Source organism: Perca fluviatilis, chromosome 17 (assembly GCF_010015445.1).
Source record: "Perca fluviatilis chromosome 17, GENO_Pfluv_1.0, whole genome shotgun sequence".
Classification (NCBI taxonomy): domain Eukaryota; kingdom Metazoa; phylum Chordata; class Actinopteri; order Perciformes; family Percidae; genus Perca; species Perca fluviatilis.
Window position 1 is genome coordinate 31832498 of NC_053128.1, and position 18634 is coordinate 31851131.

The 18634-nt window shown below is 39.7% G+C and overlaps 1 protein-coding gene and 1 pseudogene across 1 annotated transcript; both read left to right on the forward strand.

The window, feature by feature from the left end:
- Nucleotides 1–9627: 9627 nt before the first annotated feature.
- LOC120544976 (tripartite motif-containing protein 16-like) lies at nt 9628–11700 on the forward strand. The gene has a single exon (XM_039778889.1). It carries the CDS (start codon nt 9631–9633, stop codon nt 11308–11310), a length of 1680 nt encoding a protein of 559 aa, XP_039634823.1. The 5' UTR covers nt 9628–9630; the 3' UTR covers nt 11311–11700.
- A 4579-nt stretch (nt 11701–16279) lies between these two features.
- LOC120545678 lies at nt 16280–18245 on the forward strand (annotated as a pseudogene).
- The last annotated feature ends 389 nt before the right edge of the window (nt 18246–18634 follow it).

An 18634-nucleotide genomic window follows, 5' to 3' on the forward strand; every position in this document is an offset into this window, starting at 1 on the left:
TGTCGAGACGATACCAACGTCTACACTAGTACATATAGGTTATGCTCTCATAAAACGATGGATTGGAAAGTTTGTAAGTACACCAGAAGTTTATGTAAATAACACTTGCCTGCTGGCTTCTGCTCTCTGCTGTTGTTGTTGCTGCTGTAAGACGAGTGCTTACAAATTACATCACCGAAAAGAGATGCAACAAAAATATTTTTTAATTTAACTTTTTTTTTTTAAGTAAGTGCTGTAGTATAACTAGCAGGAGATAAGTAATAATTGAGGTAAGTTTAGAGACATTACCTTATTTAATCATTAAATTAATAAATATTTTTGTTGTATCTCTTTTCGTGTAGTAAGTTGTTGACGGCCTAAGCACTCGTCTAACCGCAGCAGCGCCAGAGAGAGCAGAAGAGAGCAGGCAAGTGTTCATAAACTTCTGGTGTACTTACAAACTTTCCAATCCATCGCTTTTATGAGTACATAATCTTTTTGTACTAGTGTAGACGCGTTGTATCATTTCGGGCATTATTAGTGGGGTCATTTACGAGATACAAACGTGGGTCCATTAGCCTCTGCGCTAAGCTATTCAGCTGATAACACTACTCTACGCTAACTCTCCCAATGTTAGACCCAGGTGAAAAAAGCTTCTGGGGGGGTGTTTGGCTCGAGGTCATGGTGCAAAGGACCCTAGGGTGAAATTACTCCGAACCATCACTTTAAACTTTTTTTGACATTTATTTGCTTTTCTAAACGTTTTGTAAATTTGTTTGAGCTTTCCTTTGCCTGTATTGACATTTTAGAAGTGATGAGATGTTTTTGTTTGTTGAGAAAAACATTCAGGGAGCTCCAGAAGCTCTCAATGTGCTCAGTTGAGATCTGTTATTTTACTTTTGATTGTTGAAACAGGACGACATGTTAAAAATAGATCTGTATTGAGATGATCTGTAGATATTAGTTGTTGTTTGTTATTCATGTGTTTCTCCACGTTATGTATCTGCGGGACAGGAAGATGTCTGTTAAATAGCGGTGTCTTGTAATCCCATGTGGGACGGGTCAAATGTTTGCCGTGACCCAGAAATCAAATCAAACTAAAAGTGTATTTAGTTTTTCTTCCACTGCGTGGCTCTGAAGAGAGAAAGCAGCAGACCTCCTTTATCCTACACACTTGGTTTTCTTTGTGAACATTTGTAAAGAAATCTAGATTTACATTTATTTGTTTGGCGGACCAAATGTTGTTATCATAATCATAATCAATAACTCATTCTTCTCTTTTACATAGCTGAGGTTTTGGTTCAAACTAAGTGATTGTGTGGATGAAGGGAATCTGTTCATGAAATCATTGAACAAGAGTCTTTGAACAGACTTTACTGACGGGATGTGTGAACAAACTGAAGCTTTACATGATGAATAAACTAATATGAACAAAGTATTTTCTTCCTGTCTTCATTCCAGGGTTTCATACAAAGCTGACGGAGAAAATGTGAAACTGATATGAGAGTATAACTGAGGCCCTTTTCCTCCTGAAACACCACAAAGTACAGTGTTCATGTTTAGAGTCAGTCAGTCTCTGTCCTTTCAACTTTCCTCACTAAAACTGCTCCATCACAGAGAAATTATCAGAGTTTTCTATCCCTTGTTCACAGCATTTAAGTAGTGTGCGTTAGAGCATTTCAATAGTGTATATTAGTGCGTTTAAGTAGTGTGTGATAGGTTTTCAGTACTGAGTATGAGATGCTTTTTGATTTTGATTTTTATGTTTTTTTCATTTAAAGCTTTTTAACGCTCGCTTTGGACGGCCCAGCACAGTAAGAAATAGACAAACTTAGTTATTGCCAACGACAACTTCTATATTTACTGTATATTTATTATTATATTCATGTATAAACATATGATCAGTAAAGTAATTATCTACAAGCAGTCAGATAATTGTACTACTGTAAAAAGTACAGTAACAAAAATATAAATATACGCAGTTTACGGGAACTTTAGAAAACTATAAGGCTCTTCTAAAATAAGCACCTGACTTTCACAATAAGAGCAGGTAAAGAAATATTGAAAGTTTTAACCAATCTACAGCAGAAATGCCTATAATTAATCCTAAAACTGAACTAAATTGTAACTTGTTTGAAAGCCTTGTTCATACTCTTCTACGTCCAACATGGAAAACATTACAGCCAATTATATTTGTTGTTGTTTACTGAGCTCCTGCTCCGTATTCTGAATTTGTATCTGAATTTTGTACTCTGAGTTTTTATCATGTGTAGTCCTTAAATCAGACAAAGTACTTATTATAGGTGATTTTAATATCCATGTGGACATTGACAATAGCCTTAGTATTGCTTTCAACTCACTACGAGATTCAGTTTGTTTCAGTCAGAGTGTGCATAAGGCCACTCACTGTTTTAACCAGACCCTCGACCTTGTGCTGGCATATGGCATCAAAATTGAAGATTTAATAGTATTTCCGTAGAATCCTTTATTATCAGACCATTCTTTAATAACGTTCGAATTTTTACTACCCGACTATACGAAATTAGATTGATTGATATCTTTATTTTGAACATGTAAATAAAATAAAAAAATATAAGACAGTTAAACAACAAAATAAACCTGCATAATTTCCAGTGCTTAAATACATCTATTTACACATGCAAAAAGGAGTAGGAAGAAGTAAAACTTATGTATCCCTACCCCTTTATACCCTTTCTACCCCTACCCTATGAATTAGCTACAAAATAATAAGTCCACAGAGATAATAAATCTATAATCAATGAAAATATATATTCAAAAGTTCTGTTCATATTCATATATTTACCCATACACAACAATAATTATACACATACTACAAATATAAGCCCAGGTTATTAATTACACTGTGTTTCTGTGTACCTCTGGAATATAATTTCTTTGAACATCTTTTTGAATTGGAATATGTTTAGACATTGCTTTAATTCATTATTTAGTTTATTCCACAATTCCGTACCACTGACAGATAAACAGAAACTTTTCCTTGTAGTTCGACAACTGGGAGTTTTAAAATTTGACTTTCCCTTTAAGTCGTAGCCCCCCTCTCTTTCAGAAAATCTTTTCTGTATGTTGCCAGGCAATAAATTGTTTCTCGTCTTGAACAGAATTACTGCGGTTTGAAATTTGACTAAGTCAAGTAATTTTAATGCTTTAGACTGTGAAAATAATTAATTGGTGTGCTCCAAATATCCAGTGTTATTAAGTATTCTTATTGATCTTTTTTGAAGTATAATTAACGATTTCAATGCATTTTGATGCATTGAATACATATGCATTTGATATATATGTGTTTCCCCAAACCTCTACACAATAATTTAAATAAGGTAACACCATTGAGCAACACAAAATGTGGAGTGATTTGTAGTCTAAAATATGCTTTGCTTTAGCCAAGACTGAAATACTTTATATTTGTTTGGATATATTTTATGTGAGATTTCCAGCAAATCTTGTCATCTATAATCACTCCAAGGAATTTCATTTCATATACTCTTTCTATATTGACACCTTCTATCTGTAACTGAGCTTGATTGATTGTTTTACTCACATTTAATGATAACTTATGTGTCAAACCACTGTTTTATTTTTCTGAATTCTGAAGTGATTATGTCCAGGAGTTGCTGTAAATTCTGACCAGAACCAAATATGTTTGTGTCATCTGTTAATAATACAAATTTCAGTAATTCCGATACTTTACATATGTCATTTATATAGATAAAAGCTTCTACACTAGATGCCTATGTAGCCAGGTAGTCTGAGCATTCATTTTAAGAGTAAAGTCATCTTACAGTGATGATAATATTATTTTATTAAAAGGGATATTTCACTGTTGGAAAGATGAATATATCTTTAAATTGGGTCATTTATGTAGTAGAAATGTGATTTATTTTTAGAAATTGGTGGCTTCTAGGCCAAGAAAAGCCAGAAAACGTGTTTTTGGTTCATGTGGATGAAAGACACCAAATTCCAGAATGCACTTGCTTCGCTGCTTTAGAGTTCACTCCCAAGCCACGCCTACCGTTTACAGACAGACAGTGAGACAGTCAACTCAACTCAAGTGTGTTTTATTGTCATTTCAACCATATACACGAAACATAATTTCACCGTGGCTCAAGTGGTGTTACACATTTAAAATATATGAAAACAACATTATATAATAATGACATACAGTACAGGCCAAAAGTTTGGACACACCTTCTCATTCAATGCATTTTCTTTATTTGACTATTGTAGTGGAAGTTTCCTTTGCAGCAGGGGAGAAGTTTTCAAAGTTTAGTAAAGTGAAAAAAATAAGACAGTTGAAACTAAACCAAATTTAGGTTTTTGTATTTTATTAAAAATATATATTTGCAAATATAGGAGCAACATGATTTCACAAAAGGCCGCAGTCCAGTGTGGAGTCAGTTCCTCAAATGAGTAAAGGGAAACACTGAGCTTAAATGCACATTGGGGAAAAGGGGAGTGACAATCACACATGGTCTGTTCTAAACATGACTTTACATTTTCTCACAGGCACATAAAAATAAAGATCCTGCCAGCTACCTCTCACAGGCGACATAAAGATACAGATCCCGCTAGACGCTTTCTAAATCTACAGAAAGCGTCATAAAACCACTTCATCTAATCCCTTGTTCTCTACTTTCACAGCTGGGGTCACATCCCCCGTACATCTAAACTGACAAATGAGGAACTAGCTCTGGGAAGGGAGAAAGTTTTACTGTGGCCTTGCAGTTTATCAGTTCAAACAAAGGGCATACACATTTGTCTCTCAGACTCGCTGTCTCCACAGTTAAGCAGAATCAAATCAACATTTGAAAATGAGATAAATTGTCTTTTAATAATGTGAGAAAATGCAATGTGCTAATAAAAACATGAGAATATATGGAATAATGCTTAAATGTAATTTTTTGCCATTACACTATTTACATTGTAGATTCTCACTGAAGGCATCAAAACTATGAATGAACACATATGGAATTATGTACTTAACAAAAAAGTGTGAAATAACTGAAAACATGTCTTATATTTTAGATTCTTCAAAGTAGCCACCCTTTGCTTTTTTGATAGCGCTGCAAACCCTTGGTGTTCTCTCAATGAGCTTCATGAGGTAGTCACCTGAAATGGTTTTACCTTCACAGGTGTGCTTTGTCAGGGTTAATTAGTGGAATTGTTTCCCTTATTAATGGGGTTGGGACCATCAGTTGTGCAATAGTCAGGTTGATACACAGCCGACAGCCCTATTGGACAACGGTTAGAATTCATATTATGGCAAGAACCAATCAGCTAAGTAAAGAGAAACGAGTGGCCATCATTACTTTAACAAATGAAGGTCAGTCAGTCCGGAAAATTGCAGTGCAGTTGCAAAAACCATCAAGCGCTACAACGAAACTCGCTCACATGAGGACCGCCCCAGGAAAGGAAGACCAAGAGTCACCTGTGCTGCTGAGGATAAGTTCATCCGAGTCACCAGCCTCTGAAATCGCAAGTTAACAGCAACTCAGATTAGAGACCAGATGAATGCCACACAGAGTTCTAGCAGCAGACACATCTCTAGAACAACTGTTAAGAGGAGACTGCGTGAATCAGGCCTTCATGGTCAAGTAGCTGCTAGGAAACCACTGTTAAGGACAGGCAACAAGCAGAAGAGATTTGTTTGGGCCAAGAAAAACAAGGAATGGACATTAGACCAGTGGAAACCTGTGCTTTGGTCTGATGAGTCCAAATTTGAGATCTTTGGTTCCAACCGCCGTGTGTTTGTGCGACGCAGAAAAGGTGAACGGATGGATTCTACATGCCTGGTTCCCACCGTGAAGCATGGAGGAGGAGGTGTGATGGTGTGGGGGTGCTTTGCTGGTGACACTGTTGGGGATTTATTCAAAATTGAAGGCATAGTGAACCAGCATGGCTACCACAGCATCCTGCAGCGACATGCCATCCCATCTGGTTTGCGTTTAGTTGGACCATCATTTATTTTTCAACAGGACAATGACCCCAAACACTCCTCCAGGCTGTGTAAGGGCTATTTGACCAAGTAGGAGAGTGATGGAGTGCTGCGCCAGATGACCTGGCCTCCACAGTCACCGGACCTGAACCCAATCGAGATGGTTTGGGGTGAGCTGGACCGCAGAGTGAAGGCAAAAGGGCCAACAAGTGCTAAGCATCTCTGGGAACTCCTTCAAGACTGTTGGAAAACCATTTCAGGTGACTACCTCTTGAAGCTCATCAAGAGAATGGCAAGAGTGTGCAAAGCAGTAATCCGAGCACAGGGTGGCTACTTTGAGGAATCTAAAATATAAGACATGTTTTCAGTTATTTCACACTTTTTTTGTTTCCATATGTGTTCATTCATAGTTTTGATGCCTTCAGTGAGAATCTACAATGTAAATAGTCTTGAAAATAAAGGAAACGCATTGAATGAGAAGGTGTGTCCAAACGTTTGGCCTGTACTGTATGAAACAGGCTACATTTAGTGCACACACATAGGCTCCGTGAAGTTCAGCTAACGCATACTAGCATTAGCGCTTGGTGGGCTGTAAACACAGAGTATAAACACAGCCGTAAACTTGCGTGGAATGTAGAATGGTCGGCATCTAACAGTCACAAACTAGTTAGTTGGATCCAAGCACCCCATTTCTGTACCAGTCCATGTTAACACAGCCCACCTCCACTAGTCTTACCCGGCAACAGAGCAGCAGGCCTGGTAGCTGGATAGTCTGGTACACTGTTGTTCAGCCATGTTTCCACAACAAAAAAAACACAGCAGTCTCTGAACTTGCGTTGGGAGTTTCGTTGAAATTGGATGTAGTCCAGTTTGTTGTCTAATGAGTGGATACTTGCAAGCAGGATTGATGGAACAGGTGGGCGGCTAGCTTTAGCTTTCCACCTAGCTCGCCTCGAACTCCTGCACTCACTTTGCGTCATCGGAGGGCTTTTTTCCAGACACACAAAACAGATATCTCTCATCTCAGGGGGACATGAGGAAGGGAAGCATGATCATTCAAAAATACTACTGGGTTTCTACTGATACAAAGCTTAATGCTAATCGGTGAAGTATCCCTTTAAACTTTTATTATCATTAAACTACCCACCTCTCATCAGACAGTTGTGACAGTATAGAATAATTACTCCCTCAGTTATTGTGGTCCACTGGCTCCCCGTAGTGGTTTAATTGAGAGAGGGCAGTAAGAAAAAAAAGAGAGACAAGAGAGAGAACGTGAACACAATAGTAGCGCCAGCAGGTAGCTCTTGTGTAATGGAAAAAAAGTTGAAGTAGAAAACTAGCAACGATAAACAAGGAAAGATTCTTGAAAGCGTGAAAGAGAAGTTATATAACATCGTGGAGCTGCCGACCCCGTCCAAACGGCATGTGAAGTGAATATTCCGGTGAGTTGGCTTAGCTGCTAGCTAACAGCAAATTAGCACTATCGGTGTTGTTAACCTTGAGAATTGTTGCTTGATTTGTGTTTTAAAACCAGTCGGAATTAGCTACTAACCTGATGAAGCTACAAAGGTCGTGGTTAATATTGAAATTGTTGTCATTGTACATTTGTACAAATGTTAACTTAGCTGTTGGTTAATCCAGCTACAGATATGTATTTTCCATCCTTTCGTTGTGACTGCTACGTTTTCTGTAAGCTAGTCAGTTAAGATGGCCAAATAAGATTGAGTTAAGCTAAAATGTTTAAGTGAAATGTGGTTAAAATGTGTAGTATGTAAGAATATTTTGTATCCTGAGGAGAAAAACAAGTGAACTGTTGCTATGGACAACTGAGTGATTATTCTGCACATTTTGTGCAGGCTGTTTTTTTGTTGAGACTCTACTAGAGACAGAACTGTGCTGCTTAAGTCACCGTCATCATACCGCCTTCTGGGTTTCATCTTCATCATCACCATCTTCTTACCACTCACTGGATCTTCGCCATCATCATCTCCACTACTCCATTCTCTGAGGAGCCAGGATGGACTGTTTTACCTGCTAAGGGTGGTGGTAGGAAAACCTGTTCATGGTTGTGAACATGGCTCAACCTGTTTTTGGTTAATTTGGTTTTATATATTTATTATAGATTTATACATTTTATTTTTCTTTGTCTGGTTTTTTATATTTTAATTTGTGGTTTGAGTACATTGGGTTTTAACCTAACTGGCCTATCTAACTTTGATTACCATACTGAATCATTTAGTTTACCCATGCTAGACTTCTGGTAAAAGCTTATTATGCATAATCTCAATTTCAAAGTATTACTGGTTGTGGGTGCAATTTTTTTCATGCCGAAGGTACGAGTTAAATGATACCCTCCTCTTCCCGCTCTCAAACACAGCCAGCTCCACTATGTGCACATATTTCCTTGTTTCCTCCCCTTCAGAGCTACAGTTTGCAGATAGCTGTAACCAACATGCCGGGGAAGTACAACAGCGTATCACTGCTTTTTTTTTTTTTTTTAGATCAGACCTCAAACTAAACTGTGCACAAAAAATAAGGAAATTTGTGTTTGGTAGATTATGTCTTTGTTGTAACAATGATTATTTCCAATAAAACTAATACCATTGGAAAACCTGATTGTTTCAAATTGTTAATTTTTTTAAATGGTGTCACATTTGTAAGAGAGATGAGTATGTGGGTTGCGCCCATGAAAAATTTGCCAAATGGTCTCTGACAATTGCTATTGCAATCAGTGGCAATCCCATATCTCCACAGTCTTGGACCAAACCCTGTCCTCCAAGATGATAATGCTCGTCCCACAGAGCTGGGTTTATCAGAGACTACCTCCAGAATTTGGGAGTGGAGAGGATGTAAGGACCTTCCAGCAGTCCGGACCTCAACCCCATTGAACACTTGTGGGATCAGCTTGGGCGTGCTGTTCTATAGTCTACCAGTCTACTAATAATCTACCACACACACATTTCCTTATTTTTTGTGCGTAGTTTATTTAAATCCTAATAGATAAAACATGAACGTTACCACTTGTAGCCGGTTTTAAAGCTCAATATGTCTATTTCTTTACGTCATACTCACTGACTACACGTAGAAAGGTATCTCTAGTCATTTAAAAACAGTATATTAGTATAATAGTTTCCATATTTTAAGAAACTAGGCTATAGAGCCGACTGTTGTGTAGGAAACTGAAGGCAGCTGCTGACTGCCTGTCTGCCGCCGACTGCTGTCGCGTGTGGATGATGTAAAGACACGTAATCTTACAGGAGACATAACATTACCACACCCTGGTGGCTGTTGTTACCATGGTACCACGTCAGACAGCCAAACAAACTTTCCTAATGAATTACAGCAAAATCATAGCAACTTTGTATTAAATAGTAAAAATAAAAAAGACATAAAGACCTTTTATGTATTGAATGATTCTAATATTATGCACATACACAAAATGCGAATGGTTGCATTAGGAGATATTTTTGACATAGCCTGCTTGGGACATACTAAATCTTTTCCTGGCATACTAATGGTAGTATGGGCATTGCAACACCAAGCGCTCCTCTTTCAGGAATGAAGCTAAACTTGATAACTCCTCCCAAACACATGCTGTTTGGGAGGAGTTATCAAGTGTTATAACTGCTGTTCTCAGCAAGTGAGACTCAGACAGTCATCACTGAGCGAGAGGTGAAATGGCACAGAAAGGAGTTCAGCTGGACCAGGAAACCTTCTCTTGCTCCATCTGTCTGGATCTACTGAAGGATCCGGTGACTACTCCCTGTGGACACAGCTACTGCATAAACTGTATTAAAAGCCACTGGGATGTAGAGGATGGTAAGTACAGTTACAGCTGCCCTCAGTGCAGGAAGAAGTTCACACCGAGGCCTGTCCTGCTGAAAAACACCATGTTAGCAGATTTAGTGGAGGAGCTGAAGAAGACTGGACTCCAAGCTGCTCCTGCTGATCACTGCTATGCTGGAGCTGAAGATGTGGCCTGTGATGTCTGCACTGGGAGAAAACTCAAAGCACACAAGTCTTGTCTCTTCTGTCTGGCTTCTTACTGTGAGAAACACCTTCAGCCTCATTTTGAATCTGAGACATTCAAGAAACACAAGCTGGTGGAGCCGTCCAAGAAGCTCCAGGAGAACGTCTGCTCTCGTCATGATGAGGTGATGAAGATTTTCTGCTGTACTGATCAGCAGCTTATCTGTTATCTCTGCTCTGTGGAGGAACATAAAGGCCACGACACAGTCTCAGCTGCAGCAGAGAGAGCTGAGAGGCAGAGAGAGCTCGAGGGGAGTCGACAAACCATCCAGCAGAGAATCCAGGACAGAGAGAAAGATGTGAAGTTGCTTCAACAGCAGGCGGAGGCCATTAATCCCTCTGCTGATAAAGCAGTGGAGGACAGCGAGAAGATCTTCACTGAGCTGATCCGTCTCCTGGAGAAAAGAAGCTCTGATGTGAAGCAGCAGGTCAGATCCCAGCAGAAAAGTGAAGTGAGTCGAGTCAAAGAGCTTCAGGAGAAGCTGGAGCAGGAGATCACTGAGCTGAAGAGGAAAGACGCTGAGCTGAAGAAGCTCTCACACACAGAGGATCACAACCAGTTTCTACACAACTATCTCTCATTGTCACCACTCAGCCAATCAACATCCAGCATCCATATCACTCCTCTAAGCTGCTTTGAGGACGTGACAGCGGCCGTGTCAGAAGTCAGAGATAAACTTCAGGATGTCCTGAGAGAGAAGTGGACAAACGTCTCACTGACAGGGACTGAATTGGACGTTTTATTGCCACAACCAGAGCCCAAGACCAGAGCTGAATTCTTAAAATATTCACGTGACCTCACGCTGGATCCAAACACAGCAAACACACGGCTGTTATTATCTGAGGGGAACAGGAAAGCAACATTGAGTCAAAAACAGTGTTATTCTAGTCACCCAAACGGATTCACTGACTGGTGGCAGGTCCTGAGTAGAGAGAGTCTGACTGGACGTTGTTACTGGGAGGTGGAGAGGAGAGGGAGAGGAGGAGTTGATGTAGCAGTCGCATACAAGAATATCAGCAGAGCAGGGGGGTTTGATGAATGTGGATTTGGAAGAAATGACAAATCTTGGGCATTAGATTGTATCAACAACAGTTATATATTTTGGTCCAACAAAGTCCAAACTCCCGTCTCAGGTCCATGGTCCTCCAGAGTAGGAGTGTACCTGGATCACAGTGCAGGTGTTCTGTCCTTCTACAGCGTCTCTGAAACCATGACTCTCCTCCACAGAGTCCAGACCACATTCACTCAGCCGCTCTATGCTGGACTAAGGTTTAATGTATGGGTTTATGGTTATGGAGACTCTGCTGAGTTGTGTAAACTGAAATAGAAGTAATTTAAGGGTTAAATTCTGTGTTTTAACTTGATGTTGCTTTTATCAATGTTTTTTGTCAATTTTTCGACATTTCGTCTTTTCAAGTGTTGGGATGTTTTTGGCGCTTTTTTAAACGTTTTTTTTCGCTTGTGTCGACATTTTATTTGTAAAGAAATGTAGATTTACATTTATTTGTTTGGTGGACCACTTGTTATCATAATCATAATCAATAACTCATTCTTCTCTTTTACATAGCTGAGATTCTGGTTCAAACTAAGTGACATTGTTGATGAAGTGAATCTGTTGATGAAATCAATGAACAAGAGTCTTTGAACAGACTTTACTGATGGGATGTGTGAACAAACTGAGGCTTTACATGATGAATAAACTAATATGAACAAAGTATTTTCTTCCTGTCTTCATTCCAGGGTTTGATACAAAGTTGACGGAGAAAATGTGAAACTGATATGAGGCACTTTTCCTCCTGAAACACCACAAAGTACAGTGTTCATGTTTAGAGTCAGTCAGTCTCTGTCCTTTCAACTTTCCTCACTAAAACTGCTCCATCACAGAGAAATGAGCAGAGTTTTCTATCACTTGTTCACAGCGTTAAGTAGTAAGTAAGAGCATTACAATAGTGTATATGAGAGTGTTTAAGAAGTGTGTGAGATTTATCAGTAGTGTGTATGAGAGCATTTCAATAGTGTATATAAGGGAGTTTAAGTTGTATGTTAAACAAATTTTAATAGTGTATACGAAAGTGAGAGCGTTTCAATAGTGTATAATCTATAGTGTTCTGGTTTCAGAATGATTAAGACAATTGAAGAACAATTAGATATTTCCATGTAAACTATCATGTTTTCGCCAAATGATGTACAGATGTTTAGTCATTCTATTATCTGAAATGTCTTGAAATGTAGTGCAAATAGCTCTGGTAAATGGGATAGAAATCTCCTTGGGAGAAATAGATTTAGAGTGAGCCCTGGATGTTTACAACATCTGGCTCCGCCCCTGGGACATGAAGTACTCTCTGTACTTTGCACACACTTCTTATTAAGCGTCTTTATGAGTCATTTAGTTTGAACATGTTTGTGAGGACGTCAGAAAGTGACAGCTCTGATTACCTAACAGAACTCATCGACTGTTTGACGAGTTCATTTGAATTAGATTTGACTAAACTGAGAGACGCCCGGTTCTTAAACTTGAAGAGGAAACTTACTGATGACTGTTGTCTCTGCAGCTTGTGTGACATGATGGGTAACTCCACTTCTCTTTAGAATAGAATAGGTCTTTATTGTCATTGTCACAGGTACAACGAAATTTACAGGTTTATGTATGTTCTCACTCTGCAACCTGTATTTAGTGTCTGGGCATCAGCGTCCTTCCAAAACATGTTTAATCACAGAGGAATACTCTTTGATTATAAAACAGAAAGATACTTTTTTTTATTTACCTTTGAATCTAAAACTAGATCTGCAAAGATTAACCGAAAACTCGTCAACTATTAAGTTAATCGTCAACAATTAAGTTAATCGTCAACTATTAAGTTAATCGTCAACTATTTTGACAGTCAATGAATCAGTTTGAGTAATTTTTTATAAAAACAAAAATTTAAACTTCTCTAAATTGCAGTTTGTTATGTGTGAATATTTTCTGGTTCCTTCACTCCTCAAGGCTTTTTTCTGCATTTCGATGTCCTTATAAAACGCTTTTGACACATTCAAGGCTTTTGTTGATGTTTTTTCATAAATTTTCTAATGTTTTCAATGTTTTCTTAAAGCTTTTTGACTCTCGCTTTGGATTCTCACTTTGGATGCTCGTATTTGACGGCCCAGCACAGTAAGAAATAGAAACACAGACTTAGTTATTGCCATCGGCAACTTCTATATTTATATTATTATATTCATGTATAAACGTATGATCAGTAAAGTAACTACCTACAACAGCAGTCAGATAAATATACTACTGTAAAAAGTACAGTAAGAAAAATATAAATATACGCAGTTCACGGGAACTTCATAAAACTATAAGGCTCTTCTAAAATAAGCATCTGACTTTCACAATAAAAGCAGAGAAATATAATTCAAAGTTTTAAGTAATTTACAGCAGAAACAGATAAATAACACAAAAACGATAAAACTGCTAAAATATCTGCTCTGCTGTAGATAATCACTCTTATTAATAGTCAACACAGTTTCAGTGTCTGAGTCATGGAAGACATTTTAAATATAATCACAGCCTGTCAGAAAGTCACAGCTCTGATTACGGAGCAGAACTCAGCGACTGTTTGACAAGGTCATCTGAATTAGATTTGACTAAACTGAGAGACGCCCGGTTCTCAAACCTGAAGAGGAAACTTACGGATGACTGTTGTTCTTCTCTCTGCAGCCTGTGTGTTTCTACGTCTTATTCATCCACTGCATAATGCCAGACGCCCATCTTTCTGTGCAGAAAGTGAGAAGAAGGATTACAATTTATGTTTTACAGAAGCTTTAACTGGAGTTCTGATTGAACAAAACTTTTAGTAAAACCTCCATACATTTTAAAACAGGAAGTTAACAAAATGCTCTACAGGATTGAACTTAAATCAAATAAACTTTTAGTTATGTAATGAGCATTGTTTGAGAAGATTTTCATTGCCAACAACTACTTCTGTTATTGTTGTGCACATGACTTCTGTTATGACCCCTCCCTTTTCTGCCTGCTGTTGGCTTCTCTGGCTTTCCTGGCTGAGCTGGCAGTATGGGATGGGTCGTTAGTTAATTGGTGGACACCTGGGTAGGCCTCAACCAAGACTGTTTGTACAAGTCACGCCTCATTGTTCTCTCTCTCTGCTGAGTTGTGTAAACTTAAATAGACAGAAGTAATTTTAGGGTTAAATTCTGTTTTAACTCTTCAACATATTTATTCTCCATGTTTGTTGCTGAGAGCTGATTGTTGTGACATTCGATTTCTTTTTACGTTTTTGATTTTTTTATCAATGTTTTTTTGTCAGTTTTTCGACATTTCTTTTTTGCCTTTATCACCGCTTTAGACGTGTTGAGATGTTTTATGCGCTTTTTTATTGTTTTTTTGCTTCTGTCGACATTTTATTTGTAAAGAAATCTAGATTAACTTTTATTTGTTTGGCGGACCAAATGTTGTTATCATAATCATAATCAATAACTCATTCTTCTCTTTTAATAGCTGAGATTCTGGTTCAAACAAAGTGATTGTGTGGATGAAGTGAATCTGTTGATGAAATCATTGAACAAGAGTCTTTGAACAGACTTTACTGATGGGATGTGTGAACAAACTGAAGCTTTACATGATGAATAAACTAACATGAACAAAGTCTTTTCTTCCTTTAAATTTGAAACAACAGTATGCTCGGACAAAGCTCAATGTGTATTTAGATATATGGGGTGGTTTTGTGGAATTGTCTGAACGAATCGATCAAACAAAGTGTAAATATGTTGCAATTTAAAAAAAGATTCAAAAGATTTATTTTTGAAAAAAACAGAAGTGAGGAAGGAGAGTGAACATCACACTGATGTTAATGCTGCTTGATTTTAGTTTTTGTGTGTTCTTCCTTATCTTAATAGCTAGATAAAGTAGGATGTAAACTGGAGCAGTACTTCTGTAAAATGGTCTGTTTGATTTATCTTGTTTGACTGTGACGAACTGAGCCAGAAGGCAAAGCTCTCGATCTACCGATAAATTTGCGTTCTTACCCTCATATATGGTATGAAGGCTGGGTCATGACTGACAGAACGAGATGCAGGGTACAAGCGGCCGAAATGGGTTTCTTCAGGACCTGATAAGCCTAGGGTTTCTACCTATCCCTTTTCCAACGGGGCGAGTGTTATGTTGACGTTTTGTTTTATGTTTTAGTTATACATTCATACATTTTATGTTTATATATGTTTTTCTTTTAATCATTCAAGATTTCATTCATTCATTCATTCATTCATTCCTTCACATTGTTTCATCACAATTCAAGAAGTCAGAGACGTTTTAACATTTAGCCTAAAATTTCACATTCCCAAATACTATTAACAACCTCAGAGCTGAAACTCTTCTCTCCCATGTTTCCCATGATACCTGCATGCAGCATCGTGTTACAGGGTGTGACTCCTGTGAACAAACTGACACAGTGTGATATTACATCTGTTTAAATGTCTCTTTACTGATGTTGTGTGAAGTTTGGACATGTCTTCCTGCAGTGAACATCCCAGCAGGTTAACAAGTGAAATGTGTAAACTGATGCAGGACACAAGAGGGCGCCTTCATCCTGCTAACCAGGGATGTAGTGGAGGTTAAAGCTCCTCAGCTCACTTTGTCTGCAGCTTTTAGTTAACATGTTCTCAGGCTGATAGAAACCTTTTATAATAAACATGCAGTGTGCATTGGACTTGTGGAGGTTTCTTACTGCTAGACTACTGCTAGAGTACTTTCTTAGTCATTTAGTAAACTGGGTGGCTATCTCCAAACCCTCTGATTCTAAGAAGAGTTTACCTCCTAAAAGCTGAAGTCAGCAGAGTTTTTAAATGAGAAATGAGCTCTGTTGTAAACAAGTGTTGCGTTCCTTATCGCATACTTTTTCCATTTACTTTGAGTACAAACTACAGCTGCTCTTACAAAATACATACTGTATCCTGCAGTGCAGTCTGCAGACAGTCGGGACATAAATCTCTGTGATAACATCGCAGCTTAAACTTTGAGCCTCTTGCTCAGATATGCTGAACAGAAGATTGTGGGTCAGAAAAGCACGCTGGGTTGCATTCTGCAAAATGCAACCGGGTGCATCAGGACACATTTTTGGCATTGTGCTTTTGAAATACTATGTATTGGGACAAACTAAATCTTTTCCTGTCATACTAATGGTAGTATGGGCATTGCTACACACCCAGTATCTCTCTGAAAGCGCTCTTCTTCCAAGAAGGAACAAAGCTTCATAACCCCTCCCTCCTCTTCCTGCTCTCAAACACAGCCAGCACCACTCTGCACATATTTCCTTGTTCCCTCCCCTTCAGATCTACAGTAGTTTGCAGATGGGTGTAACCAACATGCTGGGGAAGTACAACATCATATCACTGCTGTCTTTAGATCAGAGCTCAAACTAGTTACACTTCTCAGGAAGTGAGACTCAGACAGTCGTTGTCACTGAGCGAGAGGTGAAATGGCGCAGAAAGGAATTCAGCTGGACCAGGAAACCTTCTCTTGTTCCATCTGTCTGGATCTACTGAAGGATCCGGTGGCTATTCCCTGTGGACACAGCTACTGCATGAACTGTATTAACAGTTTCTGGGATGACAGGGATGAGAAGGAACCCCACAGCTGCCCTCAGTGCAGACAGAGCTTCACACCGAGGCCTGTCCTGCTGGAAAACACCATTTTAGCTGTTTTAGTGGAGGAGCTGAAGAAGACTGGACTCCAAGCTGCAACTGCTGATCACTGCTATGCTGGAGCTGAAGATGTGGCCTGTGATGTCTGCACCGGGAGAAAACTCAAAGCACACAAGTCCTGTCTGCAATGTCTGGCTTCTTTCTGTGAGAAACACCTTTAGCTTCATTACGAATCAGCTCCATACAAGAAACACAAACTGGTGAAACAGTCCAAGAAGCTCCAGGAGAACGTCTGCTCTCGTCATGATGAGGTGATGAAGATGTTCTGCCGTACTAATCAGCAGCTTATCTGTTATCTCTGCTCTGTGGATGAACATAAAGGCCACGACACAGTCTCAGCTGCAGCAGAGAGAGCTGAGAGGCAGAGAGAGCTCGAGGGGAGTCGACAAAACATCCAGCAGAGAATCCAGGACAGAGAGAAAGATGTGAAGCTGCTTCAACAGCAGGCGGAGGCCATCAATCTCTCTGCTGATAAAGCAGTGGAGGACAGCGAGAAGATCTTCACTGAGCTGATCCGTCTCCTGGAGAAAAGAAGCTCTGATGTGGAGCAGCAGGTCAGATCCCAGCAGAGAAGAGAAGTGAGTCGAGTCAAAGATCTTCAGGAGAAGCTGGAGCAGGAGATCACTGAGCTGAAGAGGAAAGACGCTGAGCTGAAGAAGCTCTCACACACAGAGGATCACAACCAGTTTCTACACAACTATCCCTCACTGTCACCACTCAGCCAATCAACATCCAGCATCCATATCACTCCTCTAAGCTGCTTTGAGGACGTGACAGCAGCCGTATCAGAAGCCAGAGATAAACTACAGGACGTTCTGAGAGAGAAGTGGACAAACGTCTCACTGACAGGGACTGAAGTGGACGTTTTACTGCCACAACCAGAGCCCAAGACCAGAGCTGGATTCTTAAAATATTCACGTGAAATCACACTGGATCCAAACACAGCAAACACACGGCTGTTATTATCTGAGGGGAACAGGAAAGCAACATTGAGTCAACAACAGTGTTATTCTAGTCACCCAGACGGATTCACTAACTGGTGGCAGGTCCTGAGTAGAGAGAGTCTGACTGGACGTTGTTACTGGGAGGTGGAGAGGAGAGGGAGAGGAGTTGATGTAGCAGTCTCATACAAGAATATCAATAGAGCAGGGGGGGTCGAATGAATGTTGATTTGGACAAAATGACAAATCTCGGGCGTTAGATTGTATCAACAACAGTTATACATTTTGTTACAACAAAGTCCAAACTCCCGTCTCAGGTCCTGAGTCCTCCAGAGTAGGAGTGTACCTGGATCACAGTGCAGGTCTTCTGTCCTTCCACAGCGTCTCTGAAACCATGACTCTCCTCCACAGAGTCCAGACCACATTCACCCAGCCGCTCTATGCTGGACTTTGGGTATATTGTTATCCTGGAGCCTCTACTAAGTTGTGCAAACTGAAATATACAGAAGTCATTTAAGGGTTAAATTCTGTGTTTTAACTCTTTGACTTATTGTCCTCTATTTTATCGATCTGAAATGCAAGCATCAAACGTGAAACGCAAGTAGCTTTGTGGGCGGATCTCGGGCACTGTTGCTATGATACCGGCGGGATAAATGACTCTCGCGTCCGACGCAAATCTAAAATGGGTTGGTCTGAAGTAGCTAGGTGCGGTTTGGGCGTAACGTGCAATAAACCAATCAGAGCGTCATCTCACATTCCCTTTAAGAGCAGGCGCGCTTATGACAGCAGATTTGCCTCCCGCACGCCAGCGGGAGTTGTCCAGGATGCGGCAAAGTAATAAATGCCCATCTTGACCGGGTGGCGATGTTGCTGCGGCCTCTTGGGCGCATCTCCACAGTATGGAGAGGATTACTGCACCCATGGAGCGTGGGCCTCTAAACGCACCACTTGCTCCTTGTGCCCCTTCCTCCCCCCCCCCACTCCATCTCCGTCCACCCGCTCCATCAGGAG